Genomic DNA, 21,721 nt, shown 5'->3' with positions numbered 1-21,721 from the left:
CTCAATCAAATGAAAGGATTTTCACTGTATGTTTTCAATGTAGGTTTGTCCCTTGGACCGCAGTCGACAGAAAGAACGCAAATACTAAGCATACACACTGCATGCAACGTGGGTGTTGGAATGTGTGCATGAATGGGTGAATGTGAGGCAATAACTTCGCTTTGAGTCCGTTTACCATTCGCACACGCTCACAATGTGAAGCAGTTCGTCTCTTAAATGTGCCATACAAACGCAATCATGATCATCATCATTGATGATATTACCTGCACTGGTAGCCCCCGCCCGCGGTCTGCCCCCGACAGGAGGAGCAGTGAGGGGCGGAGGAGGAGGAGGAGGAGGAGGCGGAGGAGGCGGAGGAGGAGGTGGGCACGCCTGGGAGCACGGAGGTAGGCACCTCAGGGACCTGATGATGGATATCGGCTACCGCGACCACGCCGACTCCGCCCCCGCCGCCGCCACCGCCTCTGGCCCCGGGGCCGCCCGGGGGCCCGCCTCCGGACCCGGACCCCCCTCCTCCTCCTCCTCCTCCTCCGGGGGCCCCCCCGGACGAGCCCCCCCCCATGGGCTTGTGGATGCAGCACTGGCCGGAGAACTCCCGGCAGATCTTCTCCACCGCCTCGCGCACCACCTGGTCCTTAAACTGGAGGGAGGGAGGGAGGGAGGGAGGGACAGACGGGGGGAGGGAGGAACCGAGAGGGGGAGGGGGGGAGGGAAGGAGAGACGGGTGGAGGGGGGGAGGGACAGACAGACGAGGGGAGGGACAGACAGGTGGAGGGAGGAGGGAGGGAGAGACAGACGGGGGGAGGGATGGAGGGAGGGACAGACGGGGAAGGGAGGAACAGACAGGGGAGGAAGGGAGGGACAGACAGGTGGAGGGGGGGAGGGGGAGACAGAAGGGGGGAGGGAGGGAGAGAGAAGGAGAGAGAGAGACAGAGCCAGAGCAAGCAAGAGCGTGCAACAGCGAGCGAGACGGGGGGAGGGAGGGACAGAGAGAGAAAGAAAGAGAGAAAGAGAGAGGTTCACGTTCAGTGCATAGACATTGAGATGTGTGCCGTAGCGTGTCGTGGGAGCGATCCTCACCTTCTCCATGTAGGAGGTGAACCAGGCCGGTGGGGTCTTGTCTTCTTCTCTGGTTCCCTTCAGCTCCTTCAGGATCACCTGATGGATCACATCAAAACCTACATCACATCCACTCACATCCCAACCCACATCACATCCACTCACATCCCAACCCACATCACATCCACTCACATCCCAACCCACATCACATCCACTCACATCCCAACCCACATCACATCCACTCACATCCCAACCCACATCACATCCACTCACATCCCAACCCACATCACATCCACTCACATCACAACCACTCACATCACATCCACTGACAACTCACATCCCAACCCACAACACATCACATCACAACCCCCTATTTCAGCTTGAATTCAAACACTCAAATGATTTAAAAGATCAAATGTGTTCATAATGTGTTCATGTCTTCTACAGATCCAAATCCATATCATACAATCACTCATTACGAATGCAATCACACCTTGTGAGTGGCACCAATTGAAAGCATTCAGAGAACTGCTTCCGTCATATTAACGTTAATGAGGGTTAGGCCATAGCGCTCACCATGCCCTGCTCGGGCACCGCCGCCTGGACCTTGCGGCTGACCACCTGGGTGAGGGCGGGGCAGTGGGTGACCTGGGGGGGCCGGAACCCCCTCTTGGGCTCGGCCCCGCTGGACCTCGGGGCCAGGGCGGGGGCGGGCAGCGTGGCGGCGGGGGCGGCGGGCACCCGGGTGGGCTGGCCCCGTGTCTCGTACACGTTCATGTGCAGGCGGTTGCCCTGTCTGGCGGCGCTCTGTTGGGGAGAGAGAGAGAGGGGAGGTAGTAGGGCTGAACGACTAAATCGGCCGCGATTACTGGAGATCAGGAAGATTCATATTTATTTTTCTTTTACAATTCAATAGTTAAATAAAGATGTTGTAATATCAATTCATCTCAACACATATGCCTGGCCTAAAGCAAAGAGCAGTTTATGTGTTGACCGCTCCCAATGTTGTGTTGGTCATACTATAGAATGATTTAATGCTTGCTAATTGAACAATTCAGAACATATGGAACTTTTAAAAGACAAATCGCATACTAAATCACAATCACAATATTGGTTGAAAGAATTGCAATTTCATTATTTCCCCAAATCGTTCAGCCCAAGGAGGTAGCTAGTTTTCCCCCTTGTTAGGACTCCTTAGCTAGGTTATGTTGCTAATGATTGAATACATAATGCTATTCAAATGAAATGGGTGACAACTTAGTCCAAATAATTAAAGTCTATTCATCAAGAAGTCATTTATCAAGTCAGTAATTCAGTTATTGCTAGCTAGCAACTGAATTGCTGCCCATAATGTTTGTCAGTATTTCAGTGCCCAGTAATCACACCTACATCCAATGTATAGCTGTTGTATACATACATAAAACAATAACAAAACAATACATAGATGTCTTTGACATAACATCAAACATGATTATTTATTCACATTTTGTTGATAATTATAGTTCATTTTTAAATGTTTAAAATTAATAATCGTACACAATACACTTTTAAGTAAAATAAAAAAATATTTCACAAATAACCTGATGACTCCGATGCTTACCTTCAAAGCCTCTTCATACTCGGCTGGAAAAGAACCAAGAACAATTATTAAAACTGATTTTTAACTACTTGCTGCTACTCTGCTCTTTCTTGGAATTAAATCAGAATATAATTTGTACGATTTTTCTCAGAGCTACAACTCACCCTGACTGTTTATTGATACCTGAAAAATAAAAAGAACAGAAGAGATGTTTATTACAACTAGGTATCCTTGATTTAATAAATTCAGTGTTAAGCCCACATTTTGATTTGATTATTAGTTGAAGATTCATAAATTAAGATTGAGCAGAATCAGAACATAACCAACAGTGGGTAAGGAATGTTTTATAAACAACAATGCTAAGGCTTCCGGTATTACAGGACACATCAAAATTCCCAATACCTTTACATATTTAACTGTGTCACCCTGCCCGTTGATTTCGTGACAACCAAAGCATGTGTTTGTATTGAGTTCCAAGATGCTTTGTTCAAACCATTGCAGTAATTGTCCGCACACACAATGTGCGGACAAGGGTTGATTGTTCATTATATCATGGTACGTTTGCCGTTGTATGACTTTAAGAAGAGACGTGACGGCATATAACACCCCACCAGAGTTTACTTTAGACTAGTCCAGAGTCTACCCTGGGGTTTTATGACCGTGTCTATACGTTTAGACGAAGAAGAGAAGGAATCACCTGTGGGATAACTCTTCATTGAAATGAGTCAGGCCATCCCAATCTCACACACACATTAAAAGGAGCTGGCACGTATAATAACATAGACTTCATGGATAATACGGTCACCATGGAAGAGGCAAAGAGGAAATTGACACAAGGAGCATGAGTAGAGGAAAAGAGAGTGACCAAGCAAGCTGCCGGCTGAGAGCAAAATCTCTGACTGGCTTTTTAGTTGTTGGCAAGAGCTTCGGGAAATCAGAGGCTGCAAGACAGATGCTGAGGTGGCCTACTTGCTGTTGAACTAGTGAGTAATATGAGCTGGCTCACTATGTCTTTGGCTTGATGCTTGGCGTGTTAGTGGTCGATTCGCTGTTTAAGGCAGCCCATTTCAACGCAGCGCACTCCATGACAGAGACGCACGGCTTCACGCACCACTCTACAGTCCTGTCCATGACAGGTCTACGACACTGCTTTGCACAGTGATTTGCACTCAGAAACTGTAGGTTCTTACATATTGCTGAGGTGAAAGTACACATGTTTAACTTTGGCTTTTTCCTCCTTAGGCAGTCGTTACGATTGTCATATTGACACGAGGCAATGATCACATTATAAAACAACAAAACAAGCAACAAAGATGTGACGTTTCCGCACCTCCTCATTCTCCTCGTCAAAGTAGGTGACCTGGAGGTGACACAGGCCGAAGGAGCGCTTCACCTGGGGAGAAAAACAAAACACATGTCTTTCACACACAGGCTACACATATGCAGACAGCCCTCAGCATCTGATTGGACTGGGCATGGGGATAGTTGAGCCTTATGGGATAATAATGTAATGTGTAATGCATGTAGGACTGCAAATAAAGCGTCTGTGTGGCTAGTTTCCATGATCATGCAACATTTTGAAAATAATTTCCTAAAATGTTTCAATTTCCAGTACCACCTCACGACTACATTTTCACAATGATGGGCATGGTCTAATGTGCTGTAATAACAAGTAGGCTAGACATTTTTGAAGAATGTATTTCATTAACACATTTTTTTGAGTTTCCTCTATTGCTCCAAATGTCATGATTATAACAGAACATTACTGTCACACTATTATGCCTATCTCTTGCACGCTTCTTCACTGGTGCTCTGAGTTGCAGTGGCACACGAAATGCATTCTTCACTGTGGTCATGAAAGAGGCCACGTTAGGGAGTTAGGGACCCAATAGACCCCACATACTCTCTGAAGTATGTCAGTCTGTTCTGTGACACAGTTGAATACCGAAGCCACAAGCTCAATATAAAGGTGTCTTTGTCAAGTGTGGTTCATCAGCTAATGTGTATAATATTACCATCACTTCCAACCCTCAGCCTCTTTCTCTACATCTCTCATTGTGTTCCTCTGCACTTGCTTAAGGACTACTATCAACTGTTGTAATCATAACGTTATTTAGATAGGAAAAGAGCAGGCCTTACTCAATTTGATGTTAGTCAAGCCATATCTTGGCTACGGCTTTTCAATGAGTGAATATCAGACGTTATAAAATAAAAAGGCCTGATATTCAGGATAGGCGAGTGTTATTAAGCCATACGATCACACACACACACACACACACACACACACACACACACACACACACACACACACACACACACACACACACAGTACAACTAATATCCATCGTCAGATCCCGTCGATGAGACAGCATAGCGAAGCATCACCACTCACTACTAAACCGATCGATTCGGCTCGCTAAAAACACCAGACATACAAGTCTACTCTCGACAGATGGCTTGGTGGGAGGAACACTATAGTAAGGCATGATCGGTGTTGCATAAAAATGCAAAAGGTTAGCACGTCAACGAATGTATCTGACCCCCTCCCAGCTCACCATGGCCTCCATGGTCTCCCAGCTCTTCGTGTCGGAGCCCGACAGCAGAAAATTCTTCGCATTCCCCCTGAAATTCACCTTTAGATTAATATAGAAGTCCATAGTTTCGGACTGCTGCGCTTTAAAACATATTAAAAACGTGTCTGGTGCATGGAATTGCAGGCGCAATGTCACCAATTCCGTCAGTCACTTATCCGTGGGGATCAGACGTAGGGTATTTTCTGTTTACATCAGCGGACTGAACACGCCCACATAGGGACCACCTGTCCGGAAAACCTAATCCTTTGACTTCACGACCGTTGTTGCTGCGTAAAATAGCGCAATTGAAATGCGTGTTGCGTTCTCCAGCGTCTGTTTGCATTACAGGAAAATCAATTTAACATGCGAGCTATATTAGTCAGTTTTCTTGTAACTAAATATATATAAATATATATATATATATATTTAGTCCTGTAATATATATATATATATATATATATATATATATATATATATATATATAATTTATATATATATAATATTATATTATTATAATATAATAATATAATATATTTGGACAATCACACATACATCCTTATATATTTAATTGGTTAATTATCCAAGTTTAAATCAAAGTTAATTTTTTTAATTGATGTGGTTTACTTAAATACATATTTCCTCAATCTATTTTTGTACTGCAAAATTACATTTTAGAAGAGAAGTTTATGTCGTTATATGTTTATTCACTTATTTTCAGACAATGCATGCTAGTTATTGCAAAATGCCAAATTGAGTAGTGCCCTTTACGAACCTCAGTCTCATTCTGGAATTAAAGCTATTCATAAATTAATCTGGCAATGGAAATTTGTAAAAGGAAGCAAAGCAGCACGTCAAATGATGTCATGATGACCTTGTTATGAAGTATTTAAGTGACCTTCAGGAAAAGGTGAATTCAGATTGTAATGACCCTATTGCCGAATATAGCAGAAGCAGCGGCTTTGACCTCTAAATCCTCCCCATATCGGCTTTGATCTGGCCGAGTCCACGATGACAATGAATGACCAGCACAATGACATTCATGATGCAATTTGGCTTGCTGGGAATTGTTAACCCTAACCCTAACCTGCTTTTACTGTTGTACAGAACAGATACACTATGGAGCTATACACTTCAAAACAGAGATTTTAATCCATTGGGTGCCTTTTAAAACAAATTAATTTTAATTAATTGGCTGAAGTCAGCCATGGCTGGAGAGACCAATTTCCTCTGGCCAATCCTTGACTCTCCATGATGGTCACTGAAAGTGTCTCTAAGAATCCTGTACATCCATTGTCTCATTGGATATTAGCTTGGTAAATCACTGCCTGTATCTTCCCATGATCATGCTCTAAAATGTAATCAAATACTTTGCTGTCAGAAGTGTCTAACAAATTATTCCGTTGGTTTACGTATTAGTCTGGATGTCAGAAGCCAAAAAAACACATGCCAGAGATAATTACCATCTTGGAGAAATAGAAAACGTTCTGTTTCTATTAGGTAGACAGTGAGCCTACATGTGTAAACCCACCCTTGATTCAAGGATTGAGGGTTAGGAAAAGTCCTACACAAAAAGAGTACATCCAACATGTTTCAATTGATGAACAAATTAATGTATTATTTTATTTGTTCCTTTGTAAACAAGCTATAGGGAAATAACTCTTACATGAATGCCATAGACACAATTTGGTATGGTCAAAAGTAAATGTCATACTGTTATGTTCATCGTGGCAATAAAGGGATATATTATGGTAAACTAATGTTGTTCACTTTAATAATAATTTCTCATTGATTATTCAAAGAAGGACATTCAACTCTTTGTTTTCTTTAACAGTAGATTCTGAGCAATGACTACCCATCAGCAATGTAAACAGCTGGCAAGTATGCCAGGTAGGGTGGTATTTGTATTAAATGTGAGCACCTCAAAACATGTACTATCGTACTGAGGCAAAAACAGTGCATTTTGCAACAGAGCAAATGAAACTACTACAAAATAATTGTAAAAAAAAAAAGGTATGAAAGCGATTTCATACCTTTTTTTACAATTATTTTGTATTATTATTTATAATTTACATACTATACATACATACATATAATTTACATACTTGGTAAATCATGAGAAGTTGTCTTGTTATGCATAAAAAATATGGGTGAATTTAAGACTTCATCTCGGTTTGGAATGGAAGGCTTGCTGAATAGTCCTGCGGTGTGATGCCTGTGGCGCCTTCTACAGGCTGACAGAGGATGTACAGGCGCTGCCAGATAAAGGGAAGAAAAAGTGAGTGAAAAGATTGGTCGATCCACTTGGTTTCAATGGGAGTGAGGACCAAGGCCGTGATCGCCATAATAATATAATAAAGTTTATATATGAAGACATCGTACTGACTTGTATATAAAAAAATGTAAAAAAACAGAACTATGAAATCGTATTTTTCATTGTTGCGTCAAAATGGATTACCCCCCCCCCCCCGTAGCTCTCGCAAACATAATTCTTCGGCGCCGCTACAGTCACTTACCTCAAGCAGGCTACCCTTTGTGCGATATAGGTTCAGTATCGCCAATAGAGGCATCATGAGGACAGAGGAAAGGGCCAGGACCCATCCCATACCATAGGCCCAGCCGGGGAACTGGTGGCCCCGGTTGGACGTCAGCGGTTCGTTCTCCACGGTAAAGTGAATGAAGCTAGCCTGAGGGGGAAAAGCGTGTTCGTATATTATGAATTCCAATATATATTATGAATATATATACACATTATATATAATTACAAAGCAGCTTATCAATTTTTGCACCGAAGCTGACACATGCACGCTAATAACGTGAGTGTTATATACGTCAACGATGGTGATGCAGTCAACAAGCATCGTTTATAACTGTTAATAACTGTTTATAAGCAAGTATGGTTGGGGAATATATTAAATGTTCCATATTCCATATTAAAAATCCAAAAAAGCAATGTCTAAATGCCAATGTATTTTTTTCGATGAAAGATATTTGTGTTTGTCTTTTAATGCTCCCAGTGGTTGGGAAACGTTGGGAAACATTGGCAGTGCCATACAAAATTGTAACAAAGAGTTTAAGTATTTATCGTTCAAAAAATTTAAGGGAGATATTGATTAATTGCAATTAAGACATGAGCATTTACGCTGGAAACAATGATACATTGTAGTATTTCCCTTTCTTGCATTTCATCATCCACTGTTATTGTAGATTATGGTGAAAATATGTCGACTATAAATGTTGAATGAATGTTTAAAAAAAGCTTTTTAGCTTTGTTTCCAAAAAATTCATTTATACAACAATTTCTGTATATATAATATAATATAATGATATTTTGATAATGCAATCTAAGCCTGGTTTATCGATCATATGCAGTCCCTGAAAGAGCGATGTAGGCTCAAGAACCAGAGGCTTCTGACCCTGCCTTACTGGTGATGAGGTTAATATCACAGAATGTCATCTCATGTCAGCCTTTTGTTTAGACGTACTGCTGTGGGTTTTGCTCGTCTACTGAAGGCCAGAGAACAACGTGTACTACATGTGAATTTAAACTTGATAAGACAGAGTATACGTGGCAGTTTGATGGAGACGCAGTCAATTGTTGGTTGTTTTGCAACAACCAATTATGCAGCCGACGATTCGATGCATCGATTCGTCCGCAAGAGTATTGATTATTAATTTTTTTTTTTTACAATGAATAGGCTTATTGCCGTACTAGACCTGCACAGTAAGCACTAAAGTGTGTATAGAATACTGTTTCTGTATTCTCAATAAAAGGTAAGTGATGAATTTTTTGTTGATTTATTTGATAGATATTATATTAATAGATATTATGTAAAAAGTATCTGTCAGATCTTTTTACATTATGTCAGATCTCGACAAACACTCTGGGCCTCCCCACTCAAAAACAGTTCAAGGATCCGACCCCGGTTTGCCACTGGCTATTCCTGGCGGCCGTTCACTCGAAAAATTCAAGAAAGGTCTCTACATCTTCTTCAGCAGAGAGCTTAGTCAGTACTTCCTGGGGAGCTCTAGTCGACTATCCAGGAGGCGCGATTCTCTCTCCACAACTATGTTGGCCAAGGGTTATCTCTGGGTGGTCGGAACAGACCTTGGAATGCTGCTGATTTGAACTTGCCTATCTGGTTAGTCAACAAGAAAAATGTGAAGAGATATAGCCTGTTCTTACCCTGATTAGCACCTGAAAACTCTGCACTGACTATTGTTGTCTTGTAGTGTGCGGGAGTTCAGGCTATAAAATGTGTCATCTCCTGATTAAGCATACAGCCATTGCCTCTGCAGCCCATTGGACAGAGCCTGCCCCTCTGCAGGGAGTGTGTCTTACCAGGCAGAGCAGGGGGGTGATGTAGCGCCAGCAGAAGTTGAAGAGAAGGCAAGGCCTCTGTCCACTCATGTCTTTGATGGCGTCACACATTCTGTCAGCACCTGTCAGACACAGAATATTTGGACGGTTAACCCTTACGAGTTCTCTATTTATTATATTTTCTTAATTGGTTAGGGGCCAAGGGTCAGCCAGGTTTAAATCATATCCCAAGGACACACCCTCAAAACGTACACCCTACACATTTAATAACGATGCTAAGGCAAAGCCTTTTCTGCTTGAGGTTCCACCACCTGCAGGTTTCCTCAAAGACAGACGGAAAAAACAGGGGAACCTTGGCCAATGAGGCAACGGTTGCCGGTGGAGCTTTGAGGAAAGGGTCCCATGAGTAAGTGATGGGAGTTTTGCTCCCTTTATTTCTCAATGGTTAAAAATAATAATAATTATTTTAATGGTTATAAAAATAATAATTGAACAGGTAAACCAGGGAGGTAAAACAGACCGAAGGCCCAGCCAACAGCGACACACTCAGCCAGGGCCACGCAGATCAAACACGCTCCGTTGCAGCCATAGTAGTCCAGAAGCTGGAACACATAGATTCCTCCCTGGAGAAAAAACAAAATATGTATTATTATTAACACAGGGTCCGACAGAGGTTGGTTTTTCTATTGATTGATTTATTGATTGATTTATCTTTTTACTGAGATGTCATCGTAGCACTGACGTTGCTTATAACACCAACTATGGGTCTGCACCTTCTATGTTCAGTACCAGGGCACGGGTAATAGACGTGTCTTCACTAGTTTAGTCTACTACCCGCACCCTGGTGTGTAAAAGGAGCAAATCCATAATTAGTGTTATGAGGGACACATGTGTTTGTGAAATGGTTCTATGAAGGGTCCGTGCCTCTGTGACGAGCAAGATCTGCAGGAGGAAGGAGACGAGACAGAAAACGGCCAGGAACATTTCCCTGCGCCACGGCTGCCTCATCTGCCCGGGGAACAGGTCGCTAACGCTGGACGTAATGGTCTCCAGCCCTACAAACTGAGAGACGGGAGGGAGGTGACATCAGCAGGGCAGCTCCTGATGCACTGGGCTCAAGTACCGCTATTAGTTGAGTTGAGTTATTGTTGGCACAATGCAAAAGTGATAACAAATGGAAAGTGAATGCCTGTTTTTGTTTTTTAAAACACACTTGATGTGCCTGTCGTGGCAGTGTTAGAAGCTCTCATTCTCACCAGTGTGTCCAGGCCCAGCATGATGAGCATGATGAAGAAGCAGACCGCCCACAACTGAGGAAGAGGCATCATAGCCACAGCCTGGGGAAACGCTATGAACGCTAAACCAGGGCCTGGAGATGCGCAAACACACGCACACACACACACACACACACACACACACACACCTGGTAAGACTACCACACCTAGCTAAACCAAGACAACCAGATAAAGGTTGTGATGTTTTATATGGAAGGTCATTTTCTTTCACACTCTCAGTTGACTGGGTTTAGCAGTGACTGGCTATGCATGCCATGCATGAAAACCAAACGGATTGTGTACCAGATTCCACCACATTGGCCATGGTGACACCCTGTTGATGTGCCATGAATCCCAGAATAGAGAAGACGGCGAATCCAGCAACGAAACTGGTGGCGCTGTTCAGAGCACAGAGCCAAAGACTGTCCCTAGCAAAAAGAACACAAAACACAAGTCCAACTGTAGGAGCAATGTGTGTGCCATCTGCAGTACCTTGGACATCAGTTGCACCTTGAACGACTTGTCGTCCCACATGAATTGGATTGTTCGAATGTGTGTGCAGCAGCGTTTTGCACTACCCCTACATCACAAATGAATTGGCCATTTCTAAGCCACAAATTCCGATAATTAGATCGGCATTAACAAAGAAACACCCCCTACCAGTGTATTCTAATTATTATTATTATTTGCATCTTTATACAATTTTCATTTCATATATAATTATAGGAAAAAATAAGTATGACCTATGAACAATACCAATAGCTGCTGCTGTCTGTGAGGACTCTACGTCACAGATGATGTGGAGTGGAGACACATCTCAACGTGGGGGGATGCGATTGTGATGTTCATCTTACTTGTAACAGTTGTTATTCCTTTTGTTGTAGCTCCCCAGGGTGTTGATGGTGCCTGCAGCCACGCCGTAGGAGTAGAACACCTGAGCTCCAGCCTCGATCCACACCTGATGCACATGTCAATGGTGAACACACAAATGCCTCTATGCCCCCCATGATGCACTTTGTCCACACAGCGCTTACTCTTAAAAAATAACCATGGAATGTTGCATTTATCAACACATTTTACATACATGCATTTACATGTGATGAGATATTAATTAATTAATTAATTAATTACTTAACAATGCTTTGGGAATGTTGTTTTTGGGTAATCAAGGAAACATGTGTAGTTGTAGTTTATTTTTAATGTGGGTGTTCAACAAACCTGCAGGTGTGTGAGGCGGGTGAAGTCTGGCTTCAGGTAGTAGACCACACCCTGCCAGGCTCCAGGTAGAGTCAAGCCCCTGACCAGCAGGATGGCCAGCATCACGTAGGGGAACACAGCTGTGACATACACAACCTACACATACACAGACACACACACACACACACACGATGCAGACACACACATACACACACACACACACACACACACACACACACACACACACACACACACACACACACACACACACACACACCACATGCACACACACGCACACAGTGGAAAAAATTAACTGGACCTAAATGCCCACAATATTATACTATGGCAGTGTCAGGGACAGGCACAAAGTAATGTTTACACATTTTCGCTTCCATATAGACTTGAGCCCTGTATGAAGGGAGGAAAATAATTCATTATCTGCTACATTTGTACTCTGTGTGCTTTCGCCTGTTAAAACAAAATAATTATAGAAAAACTTTGGACCATGAATATGAACTGAAATTCGCACTCCTAGTGCTTTGGGCTGTAAACTTATACATACATGCATATATGTATTTCATGAACATTCTGTAAAGGACAGTGAAATAAGACAGGACAGTGGGTTGAGAAAGAACGCTGACTTGTATAGGACATGACATAGGATCACAGGCGGGGAATCAAACCAGGGTCCCTACAAGGTGCAATCGCGTACGTTGCATCGTGTTCAGTGCACTAGCAGGCTGAGTCTCATGAGAATAAGAAGAAGGATAAGAAGGATATTCTCATGTTGGGCTGACCTTTCCAGTGGACTTGACTCCTTTCCATATGCAGAAGTAGCAGGCCAGCCAGCAAGCCAGGAAACAGACGCACAGCTCCCACTGGACGGCCCCCAACTCCTCGATCCCCCCAGACATGGACAGCACACGCCTCCTGACGGCCGCAAGCAAACGGGGCATTCAAACGCCGGCCTCTGGTTCGCCATCAATGAGCACTCGCATTGCTATAACGCAACGGATAATGCATATCCGTGCAAGATGTTGGAGACTAGGGTTACACATTCACGCTCCCCTGTCAGAGATACCTGCCAGGTGAGCCCCTGTGATTGACAGGCAAGATGATTCCCCGAAGCAATCGAGGAAGAGAGGCCTGGCCAGGTATGCAAAGATAAGAGCCGGGAGCAGCAGTCTTTAAGGGAGTGGTCTTTAAGGGAGTGGTCTCTAAGGGAGTGGTATCTAAGGAATGCATTAATATGATAATGTGGTCGATGGTACTTAAGAATGGAAACATAACGTGAAAAACCATTATAAAGACCTCAGTAATCAGTAAGCAAGTGTACATCATTATTGACTTACTCCCAGAACTCCATCACTGCAGAACTGTTTGACGCTTTAGATGTCGAGTTGCCACCGAATTCAGCATAGTGTTGGCTGGTCATGTTCGGAGTAGTCAGCTCCACACAAGCCTCTGTTGTTGGTTGAATCATAGTACACTTTTTTCGTTTGAAATCCCCAGGTGTCAATTTCAACCCTCAGACAAACATGACAGAACTTTCAAAACGTTTCTCTGAAGTTGTAAGTAACTTGAACAGATTGGAATTGATACTATCTCTGATAAATCCACCCCGACCTGTGTTCCAGTCGTTGCTGCAAGTGGTCCATGGCAGCACGGAGGAAAAGGAGGAGAGCAGGTAGAAGAGCGAATAGGCCAGTATAACCAGATATATTGTTGAAAACACCTGGATCACAATAATGGCATAGCCAATACCTGAGGAGGGAGCAGATTGCTGTATTATTCACGGCTACGGCTGTTGCAAAAACGACAATACAGTTTTCATGATTAAAGGTGCTGTATAAGATGTAAGAGCTAAAGTGTTTGTGTAATTTATTGGAAATGCCATAGCCAAAGGAAATGAACATTCCCTGTTTATCATCAAGTACATGATTCCAACTCTCAATGAGAGGGAGAACGCTCTCTCTTAACAACAGTCAAATCTTACCTACAGCACCTTTAAGGCGAAGGATCAAGTCCCCAGTTATATGACTGTATTATACCTGCTAGCTGTCTGCATAGGTGCAGTATTGATGAGTTTACCACCATTAAATCTTATCACATAAGACTTATATTTTCATGAACGGGGCACTCCATGAACAGACACTGGTAGTTTTAAAGCACAACAATGTCTCCACATGGCGAAAAATAATCTCAGGATGAATTAGCTCTGTAGCGTACCTTCTACCAGCGGACATAGCTTCTTCCAGCAGGTGATGGTTCCCTCCTGGGTGAACTGGCCCAGCGCGTTCTCCATCAAGAAAAGGGGAACACCAGACAGAAGAGCTAACACACAGTAAGGCAGCAAGAACACACCTGTGGAGTAAAGAAACATGAACCTTTTACACCAGGAAGAACCAAAGCAAGCGGCAAACTCATTGTCAATGGTAATCATTTCTCTCAGTTGCTTTGTCGTTTTGTTGTGTTCCTAAATCAGTTTTATGGATATTTACTTGGACAACAGCCTCACTAACACAGTTGAAGCCATTGACGATTCCTGCAAAGTGGCTTACATGAATGACTGGGATGACCTGTCTAAATGTACAAGGTTTCATCCATCTTTCTTGGCAATGGCATATGGGTATAAGTGTAGGAGACATTGTTTATTGAAAGATAAAAACATGAAACAAGGCGACACAGAACCGTGTGAACGTGTTAACAGGGCGACCCATGTTTATATGGCTAGAGGCAATGTATGGGTGTGTGCTTCCGGTAAAAGATAAATGTTAATGTGCTTAAAAATTATATTTTTCACGTCATGCTATCTACACAAACAGATGTCATATGAAAGTTGAGAATCCACAGAGTCCAACGGTGTAAGCCCTATAATTTACTGAGCTTATCTCGCACACGTTTCCAAGTTACTAGTGATGACACACACACACACACACACACACACACACATACTTAACTGTAACTGTGACTTGATTCAAACATTTCAAACGTTATCAGAAGAGCTCAGCTATTCTATATTTTATCTCAAATCTCAAAACTTTATCACAGCTATTTGTTTAAGTCTTACACTTTATTTGTTTCTAACCATTTGGCATTTTTTAGATGGTGTGCATGTTTACATTGTTTACTCCATTTAGACTTTTGAAGTCTGTTCAAATCTTTTCACTTGATTTAAGCCATTCAACATTAAATTACACCCTAAACTATGTGGCCTTATTAAAACATTTTCACCCTCACTTTGCACTACAGCACAGTCACTTCTTATACTACAGAATAGAAGTGTATTTTAAATGTAGAAGTATACTTACAATATACTTCTAATCAAGTGAGATTAAAGTACACTTTAATAAAGCATTAAAATAGTGTATGACAAAGACCTTGAAAATGAGTGTATTTAAAAAAAAAAAAATGGTATACTAAATGACCACTAAAAGTATTTGCTTTTTCTAATGCATCTTTTCCACCGTACCAGCTCAACAAGCCATGACTTATGATGTGTTCCAGATACCTCGGAAACCAAGCTTCCAAGTTCCAAGTGGGGAAATCTCCCAGCTTTCTTGCGGCATTTCTTGGAGGCACGCCCCCTTTTGGTCGTGCCCCCTCAGAATTCTGAGAGTAGACCGAGCTCAGTGATGACACTCTCAACAAAAATGGCTGTGCACGTGAAGAGATTTATTTTCTTTGTATTTGTACCACGTTGGTCATTTTAATGTCGATTTTAAATGCTCTTACACACTTGATTACATGTCTTCTTTATTCCGGTCACCAATTTATGCATTGCATGGTCTTGCTGTGTGTGCAATACAATGTAAAGTTGTGTTGTTCGTTTTCGAGCTGGTTTGCTAAAGAGGCTAATGTAGCTAACAATAACAATGACTAGCCAATGACATGACACGATCACAAAGACAAGCAGGAACGTGCTACGAGACAGGAAATGACATCATAAGTGCAACTCGGAAGGCTGGTGTCCGAGGCATCTGGAACACACCATTAATTATGATTATGGTCCCACGTTCATGCAACGCAATGACCACGCAGACCCTTCAACGCAGTCGGGTCAGGTTTTAGTGAGCGGACCAATCACAGCCCTTGCTGCTGTGTCACCTCGACGGAAGGTTACAATTTTTGAGAGGTGCACGTCAGGCCCTTGCGGTGGACGCAAGGAGGGTCCGCAAGGACGTAACGGGTCTGTAAACCCCTTGCGTTACATGAAAGTGGGACCATAATTAGACCTTTACGCCTCGTGCACACTACCTCCGTCCGTTGACGGATGGGCGAGGGTGTGTCTGACGTATGGGGGAGTAGTCTTTGTGGACGCAGCCTGCCGCCAATCAAGTACCAGGTACCAGATTTTGGTGTTCAAAACGCAAGAAAAGGCGGGCTAATGGTGTGTTCCAGATGCCTCGGACACCAGCCTTCTGAGTTTCACTTGTGACGTCATGTCCTGTCTTGTAGCACTTATAGCGTTCCCGTTCATCTTTGTGATCGTGTCATGTCATTGGCTAGTCATTGTTATTGTTAGCTACATTAGCCTCTTTAGAAAACCAGCTCGAAAACGAACAACACGACTTTATATTGTATTGCACACACAGCAAGACCGTGCAATGCATACATTGGTGACCGGAATAAAGTAGCAATGTAATCAAGTGTGTAAAAGCATTTAAAATCAACATTAAAATGACCAACGTGGTACAAATACAAAGAAAATAAATCTCTTCACGGTCGCAGCCGTTTTTGTTGAGAGTGTCATCACTGAGCTCGGTCTACTCTCAGAATTCCGAGGGGGCACGACCAAAAGGGGGCGTGCCTCCGAGAAATGCCGCAAGAAAGCTGGGAGATTTCCCCACTTGGACCTCGGAAGGCTGGTGTCCGAGGCATCTGGAACAGACCATAAGTCGAGGCGAGTTGAGCTGGTACTGTCGGTGGAAAAGGGGCATTAGTACACTTACGTACAATTTACTATACACTTACGTACAATTTACAATACACATGTTAAACATACTTTAAATATTTACATATATACTTGAAATAACTTATTTGAACTAAATTGTAAGTATACTACTTTTTCACCTGGGAAAACAGTCGATACCATTTGTTTACACAGACACCGCTGTGATATGGGTCAGTCCACAGTTCCACATTCCATTCACGAACAAACAAAGGAAAAATGACTTCACTGGGACTAGGACTAGTTAAAAGAATGAAAACATCCGGTACATTTACATTTGATTAAGCGATTAAGCAGACACGTTTATCATTGTGATGCTTTTTGGGTTATACATTTAGGTGTTTGTCATCCACCTGTCAATTTGCAGTCTCTATTTCTACACATGCAAGCATGGCCTACATATGGGAAACTTTTTTTCCAAACTTTTGGTTCATACATTTAATATTGAAGCAATTCCGGGTATAAGAGTGCCACATTTAACAACAAGATAAACAATAATACAGTGTGCACTTGTACACCCAGTTCTGCCATGTGCCTTGTTTTCTACAGGATTTAGTTTGAATGAGTTCTCCATTTCTCTCTGGGTGAAAGTTACTCACCTCCACCATTCTTGTAGCACAGATAGGGGAATCTCCAGACGTTGCCCAGACCGACAATGTTCCCAGCCATAGCCAGAATATACTCGCGCTTGTGTGTCCATTGCTCTCTCTCCATCGTTAGACTCAAAACCGACACAATAATACAGGACTGAGCACCCGACTACACTGTGTCCATGCGCCTCGTTCAAGGCTGTTTGCAGCTTTTTTTCATGCACAGTAGAACAAGAAATGCAGGTGTTCCAAACAGCTTCAACAGCATTGTTAACATAATGAGAGATGAAGAAGAGATTAAGCAATTCAATTTCAATGTTTTGCCTAACAGAAATGGGTATGGGTAGCAAAAAAAAGAGTCTTGGCTCTGTGAGCCAGAGAGGAATCTCTGGCCGTGTCCCGGACAACGCAGGCAACCTCCGAGATATGTGATACCGTTGGTCTCCGGCGTTCCTATACAGACCGTTTTGCTCCACATGCGAGGCGTATTTCCAGGCTATAGCATTCTTCCAGGCTTCCCGTTCTCCTCTGGTGGGAAACTCGTTCCTCGGTAGTTCCTCCAGACACGCCTGACGTTACTGGGTGACATCCCCCTTAACCCTGGGTCAGAAAAAAAACAGTCTAAGATTCTGTCCCTTGTCTTGTCCATGCCCAAGTGAGCCCCCTTATACATGGGAGTGGGGGCACCACCAACTGCTCGGTCTCGGACTCCCTCCCTCTCTACTACCCGATAAAGTAGGCAGTAGTGCAGAATTGAGGGTGAGGTAGGCTACTCACCGACTCCGTGGCCTGGCCATCGCGAGAGAGGACCTGACAGGCGTGCTTGAGGGTATCGTCCTGCAGTTGGGCGGTGGCAAATTGCCCGGGCCTGGCTGATCCGGTCCGACCCCCCCCACCCCCTGCTAATAGTGTTACCTGGTGTAATCTGCTGACATGTGTTGACTCGTCACACTTATCTGCAGATGCTTGACACTGAAGAAAGGGGGGCTGTTTACCGGGAACAGGATTTTGTACTGAGCTGCCTGTCGGAACAGGTAACCTATAAGCATGCACCTCATGCCACATTTCTGTCCGTCAAAATCTAAAGAAAGCTAGGATACTTAATAGCCGCAATGAAACAAAGCCTGGGTCGATAGGGCTCCTTTGATCCGTACCACTGTTGCAGAAACTTCACAGCATAGCATAGGTTGTTTTTGTTGGTTTTAATTGAATTGAAGCATTGATTATATTGTATCAGTGTAGCAGGGTTACCTGCCACACACAACCTGGGTGGCTAGACTGGGATCCTCCAGCACCAGGACACAGGTAGTTGCTGTAGATTTAGTGCAGAGTTGGAATGCCTTTTTTTTTTTTTTTGATGCTTTTTGACAAACATGTGATGCTTATAATCATGGTGTGATGAAGGAGCTCATTTTGACAGTTCAAGCTACGGGTCAGGTAGCCCACATCCTGAGAGGGTACCTCAGGAGACCAGCAGCCCTGCCCTGGAAGGACAATCCCCTGAAAGCCTTTGATGAAGGCGGGGTCAGGGGGGTTTGGCCCTGCTCAGGTGCAAGTGTTTATATTGTACACCATCAGAAACTTTCCATACAGTGGGGTCGATTTAGCTCAGGCCGCAGGCAGTAGAGCAGGTTGGCTTGTAACCAGAAGGTTGCTGGTTCAATCCCCAGCTCCTCCCAGTGTTGAGGTGTTCCTGCGGAAGACACCTACCCTAACTGCTGTATGGTTAATCTGTATGGTGAAATTCTTATGTATACAATGTATATATATTTTTTATATATAAATAAATTAGAAGAAAGATTAGTCGTGGTCCATCAAGCTGTTCAACATCCATAACCTGGCTACTCTGCCTTACCCGGTGTCTTATTGTGTAGACCTACCATGTGTAGGCCTACTCTACAATGACACAACGGCATGTTGGAGCCCCTCCAAAAATCCCCTGTAAAATGTTCTTGCCCCCATTCATATTCTGCATCGAGGTTTTGTTTATTAGCCATAATGTCGTAACCATCCAAGGTATATTTACCACGAGCCAAGAGATTGGGAAACGATGGTATATGCTCCTGCCAGTTAAAGAAACATTTTAAGAAGAACATGTTTTATTCGTGATGTAATTTTAAAGCACTATCCTACCCACAATCCTAACTGTGTGTTCCCACCAAACGCCACGGGGCGACACGACTCCATACAAAGTCAACGTAGAGACGCGAATGGCGCGGCATGAAAGCCCTGTCACGGGCGAGCGCGTTCATGAGGATTTGCAGCGCGACATTCGCGTGACTTTGCAGCGACATTTGCGTGATGACAGCCAATCAGCGTCCACCCCCTGGGTGACGTAACGTAACAGCCAATCAGCGTTCAACCGGCTGGGCCAACCGTTCCCTGCAGTCCCGAGTGAACTGCAGCATGGAGGAGAAAGTGATTGTTGCCGTTTGCGACTCCAAGAGCTCTATATATAATATTATATGATATAATATAATATAATATATTAATATCTATGTAATATAATATAATATCATGGCCAAAAGATGTGTGCGCCTCCACATGATATTATGAACCCATAAACGGGCATTCCGACGTTTCTCCCTCTTCCACAACAGGTAAAGACATGCAATGGTGGTTATCTTGGCCATGGTTGAGAATTAATTGGCATGAAGCACCGTTGGCGGGCAAAAGATATGGCACGACAAAATTCACCTAACATAACTGCACAGCGACAGATTATGATTTGTCGCGCGACAAAACTTCGGCGACAGCGCGACCAGGCGGAAAATGTGTCTTTTGATGTGAACGCACAGTAAAATGTAACACAACGTTCTTGATTGGACGTTGATTGATTGGAGCTGTTACCATAGAAACGTTCACCACACCCACGAAAGTCAAGCCGTCGATTAGAGCTACCACTAACTAAACTCGGTCGTTGTTTACCACAGCAACCATGACTTCCCTTTCTGACTTGTACCGCGGTGAAGTTAGTTTTAGAGATGACAAAGAGTGTCCAAAGGGATGAAAATCACTACTACTACTACTACTGGAGTGTAGTGTTTGTGAGGGCCAGCTTGAAAAGAGAAGACATACAGAAGTGGGGTGAGTTTTGAAGGCTGGCTAGTTAGGTAGCTGATGAGTTGTACTAATCATGTTGTTATCGTGCAGTAGTGAATATTAAAAAAATATATATATATAGCAGTGCATTTAAGTAATTTGGGTAGGATAAAGGCTAGGAATACATAATGTTGAATTAATACGCAACTGAAATACGTAGCTGAATTCACATGTACTAAAAACGAGTAACGTTATAACATTTTATAACCGCCCACCCACCGTCTCTTAGCAACCAGACTCGTTTGGAATTGGTTGAACTGGCATTGATGGACGAGCGAGCAGTAATTGCAGTCAGGAATGAAGCACTGTACCATGTTGATGACAGCCCTATATACACTATATGAAACACTATACATACACACAAACACACCAATATTACAAAAGTTGTAATAAACAATATAAACATTATAATAAGGATAAAGGTTAAAAGATGCAAGAAGCGCGCTCGGTTGGAAAGTTCATCGGAAAGGGGTCACAATAGTTTATTATGGGATCAGTAGTTCCTTCATTTTTTTTTGCTCCAAATTAAATGTTGTATGGTCACGAATAATTTGTTGCATAATTGGCTTGGTTCCAGGCTTAAAAGTCTACTGCTCATGAGTGAGCAGTAGACTTTTCCTTTGCATGGTGCGTCAAGCTAGCCTGGAAATCCAGACCCACATCTAGAAAGTAGTGATGGGTCGTTTGCGAACAAATCAGTTTGAATGATGTGTTGTTGATGTGTTGATGTGTTGAATGTTCAAATGCAAATTCAAATTGTGCTCTTGTGAGAACTCTGGATTTCCAGGGTAGCTTCAAGCTGCTTCCTCATGAGCAGCAGACCTTATACATGGAGATTCAAGCTGCTTCCTCATGAGCAGCAGACCTTATACATGGAGATTCAAGCTGCTTCCTCATGAGCAGCAGACCTTATACATGGAGATTCAAGCTGCTTCCTCATGAGCAGCAGACCTTATACATGGAGATTCAAGCTGCTTCCTCATGAGCAGCAGACCTTATACATGGAGATTCAAGCTGCTTCCTCATGAGCAGCAGACCTTATACATGGAGATTCAAGCTGCTTCCTCATGAGCAGAAG

General features: G+C 43.2%; 2 protein-coding genes across 2 annotated transcripts; both read right to left on the bottom strand.

The window, feature by feature from the left end:
• Nucleotides 1–263: 263 nt before the first annotated feature.
• Nucleotides 264–5,386, bottom strand: LOC311376248 (next to BRCA1 gene 1 protein-like; the record flags this gene model as incomplete). The annotated part of the gene is made up of 7 exons (XM_084491099.1): nucleotides 5,194–5,386; nucleotides 3,969–4,031; nucleotides 2,803–2,821; nucleotides 2,660–2,682; nucleotides 1,636–1,866; nucleotides 1,081–1,158; nucleotides 264–640 (listed from the first exon to the last, which is right to left on the bottom strand). Coding segments are annotated over exons 1-7 (893 nt in total), but the record flags the coding sequence as incomplete, so codon positions are not given.
• Nucleotides 5,387–7,364: 1,978 nt separating this feature from the next.
• Nucleotides 7,365–17,681, bottom strand: LOC311376246 (sodium- and chloride-dependent GABA transporter 3-like; the record flags this gene model as incomplete). The annotated part of the gene is made up of 14 exons (XM_084491098.1): nucleotides 17,551–17,681; nucleotides 14,230–14,364; nucleotides 13,627–13,764; nucleotides 13,353–13,464; nucleotides 12,798–12,930; nucleotides 12,022–12,156; nucleotides 11,658–11,761; nucleotides 11,107–11,231; nucleotides 10,786–10,898; nucleotides 10,454–10,591; nucleotides 10,050–10,152; nucleotides 9,551–9,651; nucleotides 7,725–7,895; nucleotides 7,365–7,463 (listed from the first exon to the last, which is right to left on the bottom strand). Exons 1-14 carry the CDS (start codon nucleotides 17,663–17,665, stop codon nucleotides 7,365–7,367), a joined length of 1,722 nt encoding a protein of 573 aa, XP_084347224.1. The 5' UTR covers nucleotides 17,666–17,681.
• Between the last annotated feature and the right edge of the window lie 4,040 nt (nucleotides 17,682–21,721).

The sequence above is a fragment of the Micromesistius poutassou genome, assembly GCF_964030765.1.
Source record: "Micromesistius poutassou genome assembly, contig: SCAFFOLD_2634, whole genome shotgun sequence".
Lineage (NCBI taxonomy): Eukaryota > Metazoa > Chordata > Actinopteri > Gadiformes > Gadidae > Micromesistius > Micromesistius poutassou.
This window is presented reverse-complemented; position numbering and strand designations above follow the sequence as displayed.